Source organism: Papaver somniferum, chromosome 7, assembly GCF_003573695.1.
Source record: "Papaver somniferum cultivar HN1 chromosome 7, ASM357369v1, whole genome shotgun sequence".
Lineage (NCBI taxonomy): Eukaryota > Viridiplantae > Streptophyta > Magnoliopsida > Ranunculales > Papaveraceae > Papaver > Papaver somniferum.
In genome coordinates this window covers 149,639,908-149,658,988 of record NC_039364.1, presented here as the reverse complement: position 1 = coordinate 149,658,988, position 19,081 = coordinate 149,639,908, and the positions used below count along the sequence as shown (strand labels likewise).

The window sequence follows — 19,081 nt, the reverse complement described above, 5'->3', positions numbered from 1 at the left end:
AAGTCTATCAAAGGATCAATCTGTCTCCCATAGATAAACCCCAAAGGTTTTGTTCCGTCTTTTGATAATAATCAAGGTGAACAAGAACCAATTCATAATCCGATCTTATATTCCCGAAGAACAGCCTAGAGTTATCAATCACCTCACAACAATCTTAATTGTATGGTAGCGAAACAAGATGTTGCGAAATCACAAACAATGAGACGAAGATGTTTGTGATTACTTTTTATATCTTGCCTATCGGAGATATTAATCTCAAGCCAATCAATCTGATTGTACTCGTACGATAGAAGATGCAAGATCAGATCACACAACTACGATAAAAGTAGTATCGGCCTGGCTTCACAATCCTAATGAAGTCTTTAAGTCGTTAACCCGGTTTTAGAAGAAGAAAACCAAAGGTTAAAGGAGAAACGACTCTAGCACGCAAACTAGTATCACACGTAATATGTAGGGATTAGTTTTGCACAATACTAGATGTCTCCTTTATATAGTCTTTCAAATCAGGGTTTGCAATTAGGTTACCTTGGTAACAAAGCAATCAATATCCACCGTTAGATGAAAACCTGATTTATATTCAAGCTAATATTTATCAACCGTTAGATCGAAAACTTAGCTTGTTACACACACTTGACAATGCACGTTTCTAGGTTTGTTAACCGTACCCAAACGTATGCACTTGTTGGTTCAACAATAGTTAACCAAATGGTTAGCCATATGAGCATTTCATATCAACCATGTTCTTCTTCACCATAACTAGTTCAAATGACTTCAAATGAACTAGTTAGAGAGTTGTTCAATTGCAAGGAAATCTTATGTACTACACAAGACACAATTGAAGCAAAGATGATTTGATTCACTCGAATTGGTTCATGAACTTTTATAGCCACGGTTTGCAAACTGCATTCCTTAGTCTTTTTAAGTTTAAGTTCAGAAATCATCTTCAGATATATAACCTTCTCAAGTTTGCAGACTAGGTTCGCGGACTTAAGTTACCGGGCAGAGTTAACAAACTCCAGCAGAAATTCCCGGGGTTTGAGAACTTCGCCGATTCGCGGACTGGGTTCGCGGACTGAGCTTCACGCAAGTAGTTTGTCAACTCCAGCAGAAATTCTCGGGTTTGAGAACTTCGGCAGTTCGCGGACTTGGCTCACGCCATTCTTCCGGTTCTCTTGATCAAGAAAGTTCGCAAACTTTGGTTCAAGGAATAGGACTTATACATAAATGTGTTTCCACAACAATGCTTATGTCCACCATTGGTTATGTAATCTAAACTCTCATTTCAATGATTGAAACATTCTTAGAGGACGTTATATAGTTGTTACACCATTTCCCGTCCAAGCAATTTTCAAGATGATTGAAACATATCATGACTTTCGTCACATGGTAAAGATAAACTTGATCGAAGCGAAAATCTTACCAACACATATTTCGAGATATAGATAGGCGAGGTATACTCGGCTCGAAATACCAAATGTGTATAATCCAAGTCTATATATAGCATACGAATTCTTGTCTCAAAGAGTAGAAGATAGCGTAGATAGACTTTTGAGTGACAGATAAGTTCAAGTCTTTACATACCTTTTTATCCTAGTCAGAGACTTAGCTACACTTTCTATCCTAGTCAGAGACTTAGCTATAGTAAACTAGAAATCAAGACTTATAGTTTTGATCACTAAGATTGACAAACATGCTTGAGATAAAAACGCATGCGAGTTCGACCGAGGAATGCTCCAACAATCTCTCCCTTTGTCAATTTTAGTGACAAAACTATCAATACATATGGAATACAAAAAAGATAAAGAAACTTTAGTAGCTCCTATTCCATATGTCTAATCTTCAATATTCCTCGAAATCTTCGTCACTTCCAAGTACTCCAATGATCCCAAAGGTCGTAAGTTTAGCATCACCGTTGTTGAAGATCCGTAGCTATAAAAATGAGAAAACATAGTTCTCGATCATTGTTACAGTGTCATAGTATTATTACACAGTGTCAAAGTCCAATTGTATCACAACTTCAACAATAATACTATGGTGATATGTATCACTCCCCCTTAGTCAATACTCCATCTCACATGGAAACCACTCCCCCTTACACAATGATTCGAAAACCATATGTATTTGTGGTGTGAACTACATATTAATTCTCCCCCTTTTTGTCAATAAAATTGGCAAAGGTACAAGAACGGGATCGTAATTAAATTTCCGAGAGAGACATTTCATGACAAAAGGAAAAAGTACATACCATCTAATTTAGATGCAATCATAAAGCCGAAGCTAAATGCATTCATCAAGGAGTTTAAAGAAACAAGATAACGCCTCTAAAATTTCACAGCCGCACACCCCTCAAGATATGACCATTAAGCACAAGTTCAAAAGAACTCTCCCCCATTTGATGTCATTCCCGAAAGAACAACAAGAGCGACCTTAATTTCAAAAGAAAAGAAGGATTTTATTGGACACCAAAAAAACCATGAGAATGATTTTCTATATCCAAAAACTCAATCAAATTAATCACAAGTAAACCCATGATTAATTTAACCGGAATACACAACCAAATTAAACAAAAAAAATGATCAATTTAATGATTATGCTCGACATAAGTAAGCTTACGGAGCTACGACAAAGTTAACCATTCGAGAAAGATTAGCTTAATCGTCCATATACTCAACACAAGAAAAACTTATGGAGTAATGCAGTATTCACAAAAAATATGGATCAGGGATGATCAATACTGCGGAATATACAAGGATTCATTCTATCTTCAATCACTATTTGCATAACGAGAATCGATAGACATAATCCTTGTTCACAAAAGATTTTAACCTATCTTCCATCAAAAATTGACATAATAGGCTTAACTTTTGTATTTGTCAAAAGTTCATTCATTCTTTTATCAATATATGAATATCGACTTACGAAAGACTTTACTTTTGACAAGATTTGGGACAATCATAGTTCACGGACGCAAACACACATATCCCATAAGCAATTGCAATGTATAAAACCATAAGATTAATACTGCAAAATCATCTTCCAAACACCTTTAGAATTTAAACAAATAAATCTAAAAACATGAAGATGAAAACATTGGACATAGCCATGTGTAGTCACAATAATTTATGTTCCAAACTCTAGTAATCCTTCTCAAAAACAAGAATAAATTCTCATAAGAAGTTTCCTAGGCATCAAGACAAACTCGTAATGCACATATAAGATGATTTGTCCTTAGAGAGTAGAATCAATCTTTTTCGCCCGGATTTATACCAAGAATAGCTACCAAAAGCATAAGAAAGATTTTCAAAGAACATACAAAGTCATTAATGACCATGCACCATAGTTCACATAAAATGATTGTGAACATTCAAGAATCCCATAGTAATGCGTACCACTATCCATTCTTGAACTTACTTCTTTGTGATTCACTAACAACATTCTTGTAAAAGCTACAAATGATCTTAGAAGAGTACTACTCCATGAATCCAAGTGCCCAAGTCCAAGAGAAGTGGAACAAGTGCAACGAAACGGAGCAAAACACTCAAAAACAAGAGACAGGACAAATACCAATCTTAACTCATCCAAAATCAATAATTCTCATCTTCATTCTGAATATAATTCAAAGAGGAATAGAATGCAAAAAGAATGAGTTCATTCTGATTTCGTACGAAGAAGTTACGGCCAAAACAAGTCGACCGAATATTGACGTCTACATGCAAATATGCATAACGGGTTCGCAAACGAATTTTCAAGTCTGCGAACTTAAACCCCTGGATTTTGTTTTTAAAAGATGTTATGCATATCTGGTAGGTGTACCATGAAGTCCAAACATCCGAACTACTATTTTCAAACCTAAACGTTTAAGAACCTTAAACACAGATCAAGTTAGGTAGAAATGAACAATAAGCAAGGTACATGGATCATTATAAAAACACAAATCTTGCTCAGATTTATAGACATACCTTTTTATAAGAATCCAGTTGAAATCTATAGCCTTATCGAACATAATCTGTATGCCTGAATTCTCGTGCTTCCCTCACTGTATACATAACAGGGCATTCCTTGGTGAGGATGCACTTACAACACAATCAAGTTGTGTTGGGGTGAACAACGTCTTGCTCACTACAAGTGACCTTTGGATTATTATAAAAGAGATCACTTTTAGAACCTTTCACATCCAATTCCATTTTCCCAAAAAACTTGTTAAGTTCCAACATCATGGATATTGCCTTCTCCATAGTCATGGAATTTTCTGGAAGATCATTCCTTTTCACACTCGAAGCATCATTGGATTTATTTGGTACCCACTTCTGAGTGCATTTAGGAACAACCGGAACCTTCTTCCCATTACTCTCTTCTAGAATTCTCGGAAGAGAATTGGATTGACTATTCTTTTGCAAGTTAGTCTTTCTCCAACTGGGATCATCGGATCTTGTCTTCGTCTTTACAAAGTTATCCTTTTGATAACCATTACGATTGTGAAAAGGATTCGTATGACGTTTATAGGCAAAACTATGATTATCACAGCACTGATTCCTTTGCCTAAAGGTTGGACAGTTACAACCTGTAACGTTAAGGGGATTACTCTTAACATATGATCTTGGTTTCACAACTTCTTGTGATGCCCAAACAAGAACATCATGAAGTTTCTCATTCCTTATACGGAAACGACATCTCCTTTCCAGGTAACCTTTATTTCCACAATAGTGTCAAACATAAGGAATGTTCTTACCTCGATCCGTGTGTGTTGACTTGGGAGGTGGATATACTTTGCTCTTCCGAACTTTAACTTCTGGTGAAGGTATTTCACTTTTGCCATCAGTGGAAACCTTTTGTTGAGAAGAATCACTAGCCTTAACAAATTTTACCTCTTTGTTAATACTTGGAGCATCTATTCTCTTATAGCCCAATCCTCGTGTATCATGATGATTTTTACTTGTTCCTAGCATAGTGGTTAATTTGCTTGAACTAGTATTGAACTTTTTCAAGTCATCTTCCAATATCTTGATTTTATCAAGAGCAGCAGCTAAATCAGCCTCAAGGCGTTTTTCTCGAGTGAGACAAGCACTTTCTCTGTCAAGTTTCTCTTCCAACAAAAAGTACTTTTGATAAAGATTATCACATTCAAGTGACTTCGTACGTAGGTTTTCCTCAGAATCCTTGAGGATCGATTCGTTAGAACGATTCGAAAAATAAACACTTGCATAACATCTTCTCAATTTCTTGTTTTCTCGACAGAGAGGAGTCAGAAGAGGTGTGACATGAGAAGTTTTAATCTTCTTCATTTTCCATGAATCCAAAAACTTTAAATACTCCGAGACTTCCTCATCAACATCTCTATCAATATCTGAATCACCTTCATCAGAAAGTTAGCTATAATAGACTAGAAATCAAGACTTATAGTTTTGATCACTAACATTGACAAACATGCTTGAGATAGCAATGCATGCGAGTTCGACCGAGCAATGCTCTAACAAAGATAATCACGTTCCATACCTTGGGAAACAATGGGGGATCATGGTTGGATCACCTTGTGAAGTAATACTTGGCATCTCCCAACGAATTTCGGGAAAATTTGATGAAGATGATGAAGAACTTTCACCCGTGGTGCGGTAAGTCATAAAGCATGGCTCTTTTGGAGGTGGCTGGCTAGGAACGATATTTGCATCATGGGACAGGCGTGATAACGCTGGGATATCAAACCCATAGATGTGAGTGTTGTGTGTCCCAATTACAGGATGCGAAATCGATGCGTACCATTTGACATACTCTGCTTCACGAATATCCCTCCGTGTATTTAGTTCATACCTCGCCCAATTGGTTCTTCTCAGCCGTTCAAAATCTGATCCAGAGGTTTGCATCTGTTGTGGCGGGTTAATTGCAATTGCATATATACCTTGCATTTGGTATTGTAGTCTTTCTCTCAGGTACAAAACCCCTCTATCCAATGGTGGAGTGTAAAAAACAACTCTACGCAGAGAATAATCAAGAATACTTCGTCCAACATCAACATCATACTCAAGAAAATCAATGTAAGGGTGAACAACGACGTTGTTGTGCTCTGAGTCATCTGATTAAACCTCTGAACAAAACTGGAACCTGAGATGGCGCTGCCAGTGCCCTTTGCTAAGTTGGTCGAGATGTACATATTCAACATTGGAAATTTTAGGGTATGTTAAGGATTGGTTTACCAACACAGAAGTAGGTATACCACCAATACTGCAAATTACTCCATAATTTTAGTATTTTGACTTAATCTACATTTGCTCATTAAAATTATTTAAATTTTAAAACAATAATTTTGATATTTACCTCTATGATGCCCCAGAAACCAGTGAACTTATCTTCGCCCACGGACGCATGATCCAGCCCATAGTACAATTCTGCTAAAATTGCAGATCTCTAGTCATAATCTGGTGCTTTGTCAAGATCTTCCAACGCTTGAAGACAACCAACACGAGCAACAGAAGTTGAGTTTGGAAATAACGTCTGACCCAGTACCCATAAGATAAACATCCTTTCGAGTTCATGATAGTCATCTACATGCTCTGGGTTTCTTGGTTGGTTAAGGAAAAACTTCAACGCTGAACATTTAATCCCACCTCCTTTCAATTGTTTATAACCTTCAAGTATTTCTGGATCTATAAACGATGGAAAAAGCGTCTTCCATTTACTATTTGATATCCATTTTTCTTGGTTGAACGGTGGCGACTCTCCTATTCCACTTGGGATTTCACAAATGAAATACAAATCAAGGGGTGTAATTCCTATTACAAGTATAATATCAACTATGATTAATTCTTTTGATTATTTAATAATTATTTAAAAATATGAACAAGCTTATCAATTTCAAAATCAATGAAATGGAATGTGTGCGTCGTCGCCCACCACCTTTCTACCACTGTTATCGGAATTTTGTTGTTTTGTCTTCTAAGCTTCACATTATAAAGCGCACGCCAGGGATATCTGTCAACCCTTTCTCGGACTTGAGGGGGTAAAACTTCATAAATAGCCTTTAAGTATGAAAATCCACCTCTCATATAAAAATAACTATCAGACCGATCTTGATGCTCCGACACATGACCTTGGACTAATGGTGGACCAACAACGACACTCGACGCAGAAAACTCTGCTTCCCGATTTTGAGAAAAATCTACATCTGTGGCAGGCAGCGGTGCCAGTTTATTTCTTCGATCTCTTTTCTTCTTTATACTATTGACCGATTTTCTTATAAGACCTCTCGTATTGTATCTAAAATTTTTGATTTAGAAGAAGGAAAGTACTGGTGTGACAAAAATGAAGTGAGTTTAATCCAATTTATAGGTTATGAAAATATAGACGTTGCAATTATGGCCGTTGGAGATATGAACGTTGGATATTTTGTATCTCACGCCCGCGTTGATAGGACCAACGCGCGTTGATAGGTCCGACGCCCGAGTTTGTCTGTCCGACGCCCGAGTATTTCTGTTCAACGCCCACACTTTTTCTTAAACTCCAGCGTTTGTCTCAAGGACGCGCGCTTAGTTATCTAACGCCCAGTGTTTTACCATAGTAGAAAAACCAGTTTGGCCATCCACCTGGTTCAACAAAAAATGGATTTGGCCATTGCCATACGAATTGCCCTTAGTTGCTAAAATAACTGGACGATTGTCTATGACGGAGTTCTGTTTTCAACTGATCTTGGAAAGCCACTATGAATCTTGTACTCAACTCTTACACCTATTGGAAAAGCATGCACCGTCCCAAGAGAGTCAAGACTCCCAACAGATCTGTTATTAGCTAGATAGGGAAAGGGGAGATACAAGTGCTCTAAAACTCCAAACCACATCATTTCCTCTGTTTTTTTATCTTAGTGATCAAGATCTAAGGACAAAATCCCTCATTTCCTCGTATGCTGTTAAGAATTTAGCAGTTACACACACCCGCCATAAGAAATCCTAAAGTCGGAAGTGTCCTGTGCAAGTCTAACCGCACTGGCACAAAAGATGTTTTAAAGAACGGCCACAAAATAGGTTATTAAAAGACTGAAAGAAGTCATTCAAGGGCAATTGGTCTAGTGGTATGATTCTCCCTTAGGGGTGCGAGAGGTCCCGAGTTCAATTTTCGAGTTGCCCCAAAAACTTTTTTTTTCCCTTCCCCCTGTTTTTTTTTTTTTTCTTTTGTCATCTCTTGTTGGTGCAGCTTGGAGGACAGACTGGTTGCTATTAGTGTATGATAGAACATAGTCTTACTATTTCTAGCTTCCGAGCCAATCAAGCCTACGAGTATTTTTTTTAGAAACTCCATCAGGGTGATCACGATCATTTCATAGGGTGAGACTGTGAGTAGTTTACTTAGTCAATTGACAGCCATGCTTTTTCTTGCTCTGGAGAATGAGCCTTCGAATATTTTAAACATCATCTCTGGAGGTGCGCGAGTACTTGGAGCAACCGATTGACTTGGTCAAACCGGAGGAGTTTTTATCTCCTTTTATTAAGTATCTATAACTTGGGATTTTGACACACATTTGATGGTGCACTTCATCCCCAGATCCAGTACTTCGACGCATATATCAATGGCGTGACATCAACACTTGTGGCGTAATGTGTCATGGATTAGAAATGGTAAACTTAAGAAACAGGCCGGAATTAAACTCAAATAATGAATTTTACAACGGTTGCAATTACTATGTTCCACCAGGTAAGCCGAGGAGACCGGAGTAATGGCACCCTTGTCTACGGATATAGGGGTGCTTAGTCGATGATGCAAACCAAAAAATGCTGACGGCCGATGTATATGGATTACTCTTCTTCTCTTACGCGGACCGCATCGATCCTCCGAGTCATACCTTGTCTTCCACTCAGTATTATTTAACAAACATAAATTAGACTTTTTGATTAAGCAGGTACATTAATTTGTTGCAACCTTGACTTATACTTACTTAGTCTAGGGGTTACCGATAAAGGTAGCGGACTATAACAATATGCGGAAACAAAAAATAACTAAGTTCATATCTGGCGCAGCGTATCAACGGTAATTCAGCTCAATCTAGTAATTTAGGTTAAAATTTTTAGAGACCTGACTTCTTGAATCGAAGAGTTGAATCAAATTCGATGCAAGGCTCTTGAATTGATGACAGAATCAAATCAATGCAAGGCTTTAGAGAAAACTCTAGTTTATTATCTCTTAAACTAAATGAATAAAACTATCTTACAATCCCCTATTTATATTAACCTATCTTTCCTAAAAATCGAACATCTAAAAAAAAGAAATTATAAAAGAAAAGGAAATCTAAAAAAAAAGACCAAAATTAGGAAAGGTATCAAGATGCTGCATCAGGTCCCGCCGGGGTAGAAGGATTCGACCACGAATCTGGAACTGGGTCTGGTGGAACAAAACGTGATAAATAACGAACATTGAAGACATCCGAAGTGTTGATGTTTGCTGGAAGTTGTAGGCGATAAGCATTGTCATTAATTCGTTCCACAACTGTGAGAGGACCTATTTTCTTTGCCTTGAGTTTATTATAAGCATGAGCCGGCATTCGATCTTTAGTGAGAAATACCCAAACTTGATCACCTACTTCGAAGAGAACACGACGGCGACGAGAATCAGACGCAGCTTTGTACTTTGAGGAAGATGACTCGAGATTGGTAATAACCTGCGTATGAATTTTATGAATGTTGTCTACAAAATCATCAGCTACACCATGAAGACGTGTACGGTCTGGAAGAGTAGATAAATCCAAAGGACCACGAGGGAGAAGACCATAAACGACCTGAAATGGACTGAACCCCGAACTTCTATTTAGTGAATGATTATGAGCAAACTCTGCTTGAGGAAGTTTTGAATCCCAAGTTTTAATAGAATCACCCACAAGGCAGCGAAGCAAATTCCCCAAAGATCTATTGGTCACTTCTGTTTGACCGTCCGTTTGAGGATGATAAGCGGAGCTCATGTCAAGGCTGGTTCCTAGTAATTTCCATAAAGACCTCCAAAAATGTCCTAAGAACCGAGAATCCCGATCAGAAACGATGGAAGTTGGCAATCCATGGAGTCTGTAAACCTCTCGAAAAAAAGTGTTGCGACTTGGACTGCATCTGAGTCTTTTTACATGGAATGAAGTGCACCATCTTGGAGAAACGATCAACAATGACAAAGATTGAATCGAAACCCTTTTGTGTACGAGGAAGACCCATCACAAAGTCCATACTGATGTCCGTCCATGGTTGTGTTGGAATAGGGAGAGGAAGGTAGAGACCGGCATTCGTGGAATGACCTTTTGATGTCTGACACACTGTACACGTTCGACAAAACGCTCAACATCACGTCTCAATGCAGGCCAAAAATAAGACTGAGAAAGTAAATACAACGTCCGGTCGCGACCAATGTGACCTTCATTATGTGTTTCAGCAACAAGTTTAAGACGGAGGCTGCAGTCTGGAATGCAAAGACGACTGTCTCGAAAAAGAAAGCCATCGTGCATAGTGAAATCTCGAGAAAGACCATTCTGAACGTCAAGAAGAACTCGACCAAAGAAGTCATCAGACTCATACAAATCAGCAAAGGTGGAAAATCCCGGAACTGAGACATGAAGAACACTCAGCAAAGAATGGCGACGACTCAGGGCATCAGCAACTCGATTGGAAACACCTGACGTGTGTTTGATAACAAACGTAAATTGTTGCAAGTAAGATATCCATGATGCGTGACGAGCTGAGATTTTATCTTGACTGTTCAGGTGTTTTAAAGCATCATGATCTGTGTAGAGAACAAATTCTTTATGGAAAAGATAATGTCTCCAGTGTTTGATTGCTTGAACCACTGCATAAAATTCCACATCGTAAGTACTATAACGTAGACGAGCTCCAGCCAGTTTTTCACTGAAGAAGGCGATAGGTGTTGCGTTGGCTCAAGACAGCACCAATGCCCAACTTAGAAGCATCACTATGAAGTTCAAAAACTTGAGTAAAATCTGGAAGAGCTAGTATAGGTGCTGATAACAATTTCGTTTAATGATCTCAAAAGCTGTAGTTGCTTCGGTAGTCCAAGTGAAGACACTATCATGACGAATACAATCAGTGATAGGTGCCATCAAACTGCTAAATTGCGGCACAAATCTTCGATAAAAAGATGCTAGACCATGAAAACTTCGAGTTTCAGATAAAGTAGTAGGAGTAGGCCAAGATTTGATTGCTTCTACCTTGCTCGGATCGACGGCTAGACCTTTGCTGAGACGATGTATCCAAGGAAGTGAACCTCAGGAGAGCCGAACTCACACTTTTTGTGTGGCAAATAGTTGATCTCGACGGAGAACAAGAAGTACTTCTCTAAGTGTGCAAGATGTTCTGTGAAGGACTTACTAAATATGAGAATATCATCAAAATAAACAACTACAAACTTACCTATGAAGGGCCGAAGAGATTGATTCATAACACGCATGAAAGTGCTTGGTGCATTGGACAAGCCAAAGGGCATGACAAGCCATTCAAAAAGTCCTTCGAGTTTTAAAAGCCGTCTTCCATTCATCTCCTGGGCGGATTCGTATCTGATGATAACCACTTCGAAGATCCAGTTTAGAGAAAATCGTTGCAGCTCCAATTTGATCTAATAGATCGTCGAGACGGGGAATGGGAAATCTATAGCGTACTGTAATTTTATTTATAGCACGGCTGTCGACACACATCCTCCAAGATCCATCCTTCTTTGGTATAAGCAAAGCTGGGACTGCACACGGACTCAGCTTTCACGTAAATATCCCTTCAACACAAGTTCCTCAACCTGACGTCTAAGTTCTTCATGCTCACTCGGACTCATACGATAATGAGCTCGATTAGGAAGAACACATCTGGAATTAGATCAATATGGTGTTGAATATCTCTGAGGGAGGAAGGCCGGGTGGTAACTCATTAGGAAAAACATCCTGAAACTCTTCCAATAGTCTTTGAAAATGTTCTGGAGGTGACGGCAAAGACTCTCTGACAACCGAATTGATCAATATTAGAAACATATTTTCTCGAAGTGTTTGTTCAAAAGCCTTTTGCTGCAAGAAAAGGACTGGAGCTGATGGTGTATGTTGTTTCTCGGGCAAAGAAGGTGTAGAGTGAAATTGCGATTATTGTAACGAAAACTGTAGGTATTACGATAGCCATCGTGTTGTACTCGAAGATCAAATAACCAAGGACGTCCTAAAAGTAGATGGCAAGCATCCATTGGAGCAATATCACAATGAATGATCCTTATATGAATCACCCACCGAAAAAGAAATCAATGCTCGTCGAGTTATGAGTACATCGGTATTCCGATCCAACCATGCCAACTTGTAGGGGTTAGGATGTAGTTCTGTTGATAATTGAAGTTTGGTTACAACTCCTCAGCAATGACGTTTTCACTACTACCAGAATCAATTATGAAGTTGCACACCTTGCCTCCAATAGTACACTTTGATGAAAAAGATTATGTCGTTGAGGGTTGATATCTGTTCCACGGGAGCTAAACACACACGTCGCAACATTAATGCTGGTCCACTATCAGCTTTAAGAACCTCTACTTCATCTTGTGGCTCTGTAGTTTCCTCATCGTAAATTACTTCAACGTCATTACCAGCAGTGTCAAGGAGGAGGCCTCTTCTGTTTCTAGTGGGGCAGTTAGACTGTCGATGACCTAAATCTCCACAAGAAAAGCAACGAATTGAGTTTGGTCGAGTTTGTCGAGTGTCAAGAGCTGGAACAATGGGTGTGTCTGCTTTGACAGAAACAGCGTCATCTGTCGCAGTCGGATTGTGATTTGGTCGAGAAGAACGAACAGTAGACCATGATGAAAGGATAATTTAGTTTGCGCCTCAATAGTAAAGCTTGTTGATGTGCTTCTGACAGTGTTGATGGATGGAAGAGATTGATTGTGTGTTGAATCTGTTGTCGTAATCCTGCTGTAAACCGTGCCACCAGTTGACGCTCAGAGTCTTGTATATCAACTCGATTGAGAAGTAAAAAAAAATTCAGTGGAGTAGTCAGCCACAGATCGATTTCCCTGACGGATGGTATGGAGACGCTGAAACATAAGCTGGTCATAATTGTAAGGCAAGAATGTTTTCTTAAGTTTTGATGAAAGTTTATCCCATGACATGATCTTTGGTTTTCCAAGACGTGCACGAGTTGTCTTCAATTGTGTCCACCATGCAGCTTCTCTTCCACGAAAACGCATTGTTAAAACAGGAACACATTGATCCATTGGAGCTCGTTTGAATTCTAGGATTTCTTCTACCGTGACTATCCAATCGAGCAGTTCTTCAGCTGAAGAATTTCCATGAAACTCTGGTATCTCGGTTTTGAAACCCGGTTCCCAATGAATATGAGCTGCTGCGTTTTGTACGTTATCTGGTGCTAGGGTACGGTTGGTGTGTAGAGGAGCAAAGGGATTAACGTCGTCTGCAAACGGGTTTTCTTCGTTATCAACATCGTCTCTGTTACTGTTAACGTGAGCAACATGTTCGCGTACGGCTGGTGTTGGTTGCTGAACCATAAGGGCTTGTAGGGCAGTTGTGATGGAAGCCATCTGGGCTTGTAGCTCAGCAATGGCGTCACGAGTGATGTCTGCCTCAGTACGAACTGGTGCTCGACGAGGTCTTACCATTGTAGTGACAGAAAAAAAAAAAGAACGTAGCCTGTATCTGATACCAACCTGGCGCAGCGTATCAACGGTAATTCAGCTCAATCTAGTAATTTAGGTTAAAATTTCTAGAGACCTGACTTCTTGAATCGAAGAGTTGAATCAAATTCGATGCAAGGCTCTTGAATTGATGACAGAATCAAATCAATGCAAGGCTTTAGAGAAAACTCTAGTTTATTATCTCTTAAACTGAATGAATAAAACTATCTTACAATCCCCTATTTATATTAACCTATCTTTCCTAAAAATCGAACATCTAAAAAAAAGAAATTATAAAAGAAAAGGAAATCTAAAAAAAAAGACCAAAATTAGGAAAGGTATCAAGATGCTGCATCAATATCATTTGAGAAGAGACAGTCAGAGAGAAACCAGAGCAGAAACGCTGAGTTTAGTGTGCGATATTCCAATTTTTATCTTTATCATTTTGTCTAAGCTGTGTTCCTTCTAATCAATCCATTGAAGCAATCATGGAAGAAGAAGCTCAATTTCTAAGAGACGATGCGGAAATTAAATTCAAGGCTCAAGATTTTGCTGGAGCATTATGGTTAGCTAACATGGCTCAAGATTTGGATCCTAACCTCCAAGGTATACAACAGTATATCGCGGCTTACAGTGTTCACGTTGCTGCTTATGAAAGCAGTATAACTACTTTTGTAACCAGCAGACAGCCCAAAATACTGTGAAGTACACCAAGGGTTAAAGTACCAGATTGGTACACAATGTTGGAAATTTTCGATGATTCGGCTGATTCAGATACTATAAAGAAACAATACAAAAGAATGGCACTGTTGGTCCATCCTGATAAAAATGGTTCAATTGCGGCAGAGAGTGCTTTCAAACTCATCCAAGACGCAAATGAAATATTATCTGACCCTATTACGAGAATGGGTTTTGAGTTGAAACGAAACCGATCAAAACCGGCGTCGCCAACACCGACGGCATCTACATCATCAACAAAAGTAAGTGCGAAACCCTCTGTAAACCGGCATGACGACAAATCTAAATACAAGACTGGACAGTCAAGTTCTTATTATTATGATGATTGCGAGTATGACGAGGATACTTGGCCTGATGAAGAGGAGGATGAAGAAGACGTAAAGTCCGAAATCAAACCATGCCCAACTTGTTGTTATCCTTGTTATGCGCAGACTTATGAAAGAATGTGCTCTTCCATACTTACTTGCAAACACTGCGACAGGAAATTCATGTTCTCCCAAACAAGTTAAACTCAATTACGTGTTTTATAATATAGATGTTGTTTCTTAACTTTTAACTTCTGTAGTTTGGTTTGAAAGGTCTTAAATTACTGTATTCAATTTTCATTCATATGCAAGTATTTTTGTATATGTGTGTTAATCTATTAAGTACTCTGTACTCTACTTTTATTTTTAGCTATTGTTGTCGCTCGGATCTTTTAAAAAATGGTTGATTAGCTGAATACCCAAGATGAATATCATGAATTTAAGCCAAAACATCAAGATTAAGTATATCTGTGTATGCTTGTTTGGTAACCGTTACAAACTTATTTTCGAGTGTGGAACTATAGTTTTTTTTTTTTTTTTTTTTTTATGGTGTTTGTCTAAGCCCATTGTTCTTAATTGGCTGATACTATTAACGTACCTTGATTTAACAGCATGGGCTATCATTAGCCCACCAATTTAGGTTTAGCACGCCAATTGTAGGCAGTCTCGACTCTCGAGTATGAGCCGGTATGGACCGCTTTTCATCTCAGCCACATCCAATCTAATTCTTAACGGATTTTAAATTTGACATTCGCGTCGAGTTCAAAACGCAATGGATATGCATTAGTGGATGCACGGATTGACGGATTGGATGCTGATAATCCAATAGATTTGTATTATAATTAAATTTTAAATTTGAAAAAAAAAAAAAAACAAACAAAAATGACTCGATCATACAACGACCAATCAAGCAAAAAGAAAAAAAAACTTTTGCATCTCAATCTCAAGACCTAAATGTTTGATGGAAGAAAATGATGAAGAGATAAATTTGTTATATAGTGGACTATCAAAAAACTAAACTATCTATATATTTTTTTAAAATACCATAAATATTTTTAATTTAATGGGGGTGTCCAATGGATTTTTAATAGTGTATCCGTACCCAATTCAAAATTCGTTGAATTTCAAAAATTGCATCTGCACTGATGCACAATGCATTGAACGGTTTGACAACTATCACAAAAATTCGATTGGTTCGGATCGAGCCGGCAGATTCCGCACCAAATGCTCACCCCTAGTATCAACTAGATGTAGAAGACATGGAGATTTTCATTACTATCTAGAACCAAACAAATGGTTCTAGTATATGTATACTAGGGTAAGTTAAAAAGAAATGACAGCTCATCACCCCTTATGTATGAGACAGAATGGTCCAATGCAAGCACCTATACTAAGAGCAACTACAGTGGTACGATCAAAACCAAAGACCAAATATCAAAAAAAGGACCAAATTTTGGGTTTAGTCCGTGTTGCTACGCTACGGTGCACGAGTAAAATTTAGTCGAGCGTACATTATACCCCCGCCTGATCCAGACGCACATATAATATCCGCCCCACCATCAGGCTCACATATAATGTCCGCCCCATTTTATTCAGGATCACATATAATGTGATCCCACCATCAGGATCACATATAATGTTCGCCCCACCATCAGGCTCACATATAACATCCGCCCCACCATCAGGCTCACATATAATGTCCGCCCCCCATTTTGAAACCATCAGGCGCACTTTATACTTACGCCCCACTCCAAACGGTTATTATACCAACGCCCCACGCTAGACGGATTTTTAATCTCCGCTCGACCAAATTTGGTTTTGGTCTTGGTCCCAGACCAAATATAGTCTGGAATTTGAGTTTAGTCTGGTTTTTGATCTTTACTCTCTTCCACTACGTCATGTATTTGGACCAAATATTTGGGTTTAGTCGTCCATTGTGGACGCTCTAACAGACTATAACTAACACAAATATAAATCAAAAATAAACTTTTATTGCACTTACAATACTCTCCTTCAAATCAGGTGATTGCAGTCACATGAAGTTTGTTTTTAGGAAAACTAAATTTTGGAGTTGTCAAACCCTTGGTAAAACACCGACTACTTGATGAATAGTGGAAATGTACTTAACCTGCAAAGTGTTGTCGTGAACAAGTTTTCCTGGCAAAATGAAAGTCAATGACTACGTACGTGTTTTATACGACTATGAAACACTGGATTAAATGCGATGAAGCCTTTATTATCAAAGAGAACAGTTGGAGCACGAGGTACAAATATGTGCAAGTCTCTAAGCAATTGACATACCTAAACTACCTCAGCAGCGGTAGATGCAAGTGATCATGTTCAGCTTCAGCACTAGATCTAGCAATACTCGGTTTCTTCTTAGCTGACCAAGATATAAAACCTTACTAAAAAACAAAAAATATCCACTAGTAGATCTTATACTATCAGGGTCAGGCCCCAACAACAGTGCTCCTAATGTATCTAAGATTCTGTTAGCTACAAGAGGATGAGCAGAATTAAGAGAATACATATATTGGCACAGAAAAACAGATTTCTGGCCTAGTCCAAGTAAGGTATTAAAGAGCATTGAAATCAGTTGGATTAACAAGTAAACCGATGTCATCTTCCTGAGATCGAAAGATGCGGGATAAGTAGTAAAACATGGTTTAATACCAAATAAATTTGTCTTCTAAAGTAGTTCAAGAGCATATTTAGTCTGAAATAGAAAAACACCAACAAAAGACTTTTTGACTACTAAGCCAAAGTACATAGTGTGATGGTCCTAAGTATTTGATAGGAGAATGTTTTGAAATTAAGATAAGTAGTGATATATGAAAATATGAACTGCCAGTATTGGTAATTTCATTAACATAGACTAACATTATTGTAAGTTGATCCCCCGTACTGTGAATGAATAATTAAGAATCAATAAGAGATGGTTGGAAATCAAATTCCATAAGTACGTTAACTAACTTTTCACACCATGCACTAGGAGTTGGGTAAGGCCATGTAAGGATTTTTTCAATTTGCAAATATAATCTGGATGAACAACATCTATGAATGATACATGTGTATCTTCCTCTTTTCGGGGACTAATGATCCTCAATACGGATTGAGGAAGAATCTGATATTAGGAAGGATTACTTATTTGGGCAGAATTCCTAGTTAGGAAAGAGTTATGTTTTAAGCAATAAACTTAGTTTAGGAAAATAGATTCCTAATAGAAGTCTTTGATCGGCTAAGTACGACAGGAAGCTATAAATAGAGATGTTTAGCTCATAGCTACAAAAATATCAGTAGTGTGGTTTGACACCTAGGAAAGGAGGTTAAACACAGAGCTAAAGAAATCTTGTAGACAAATACTTGTGTTATTGTCAAAGGCGAGCTTAGCAAACAGTTTAGGTTTAACTACTTTTTAGAGAGATTGTGAGCGTAACAAAGAGAGAATTGTAAACCGTTTTCTTGTTCATAATCTAGAGAAGATATATTTCTTCGAATTACTACTTTGTGCCATGTTTTCTAGTTTTCGTCTATTATTATTCTGAATTCCGCCTCTATAATAATAGTCACCAAAGTACAGAGATCATACATATCAAGTTGGCATCAAGAGCAAGGTTAGTTTCTAGGGTAGATCCCTGTGGTTTATGGTTTTCACTAGATCTCTCTACATAAAGCTTGGTGAGGTATACTCGAGAAGCTATAAGACATTAGGAAAACAAGGGTATCAAGGATGACAAAGTCAGATGATGAACCTAAGCAATGCAAACCACAAACTATGGAAGAAAAGGTGGCTACGCTACAAATAGACACAAAGTCGATTTAAAACACCCTTGAAGAATTGACTGAATGTATTCGTTCTCATACATCTAATACGAATACGAAGAAAAGGATTACATCTTCACCTGAAGCTTCGGAAGAAGAGGACGAGGAAGAAGAAGAAGAGGATGAGGACGAATAAGATGAGGACGAAGAAAAGAAGAAAAACGAGTTTCTTAAAAGTCCTACATCAACTAAACTTCATGGTAAGAATCTGAAAATTGATTTTCGTGTTGATATTCCACTTTACGATGGGAGTGTCGATGTAGAAAAATTGGATGATTGGATTGAACGTCTAGAGACGTATTTTTTTTCTTTGAATATGGTTCAAAGGAAAAGATTTCTTTCACGACATTGAAGCTACAAAAGCATTCTCTAACCTGGTGGAAATATTATCAAAGACAAAACATAGGTAAGGGAGTATTGACGTGGAAAAGATTCAAGGAAGTTGTAAGGAAACAATTTTATCCGGTTGGCTACCTTGAGGAGAGATGGTTCAAGTGATACAACTTGAAGCAGTCCTACAACCAAACCGTGCAAAAATATACTTCGGATTTTCAGAATCAAGCTATGATTTTGGATTTAAACTTGGGAGATTA

General features: G+C 38.1%; 1 protein-coding gene across 1 annotated transcript; it reads left to right on the top strand.

Moving 5' to 3' along the window:
* The first annotated feature begins 14,111 nt into the window (after window positions 1–14,111).
* Window positions 14,112–18,624, top strand: LOC113295366 (dnaJ homolog subfamily C member 18-like). The gene is made up of 4 exons (XM_026543705.1): window positions 14,112–14,283; window positions 14,398–14,738; window positions 14,927–14,977; window positions 18,550–18,624. Exons 1-4 carry the CDS (start codon window positions 14,112–14,114, stop codon window positions 18,622–18,624), a joined length of 639 nt encoding a protein of 212 aa, XP_026399490.1.
* Window positions 18,625–19,081: the final 457 nt, after the last annotated feature.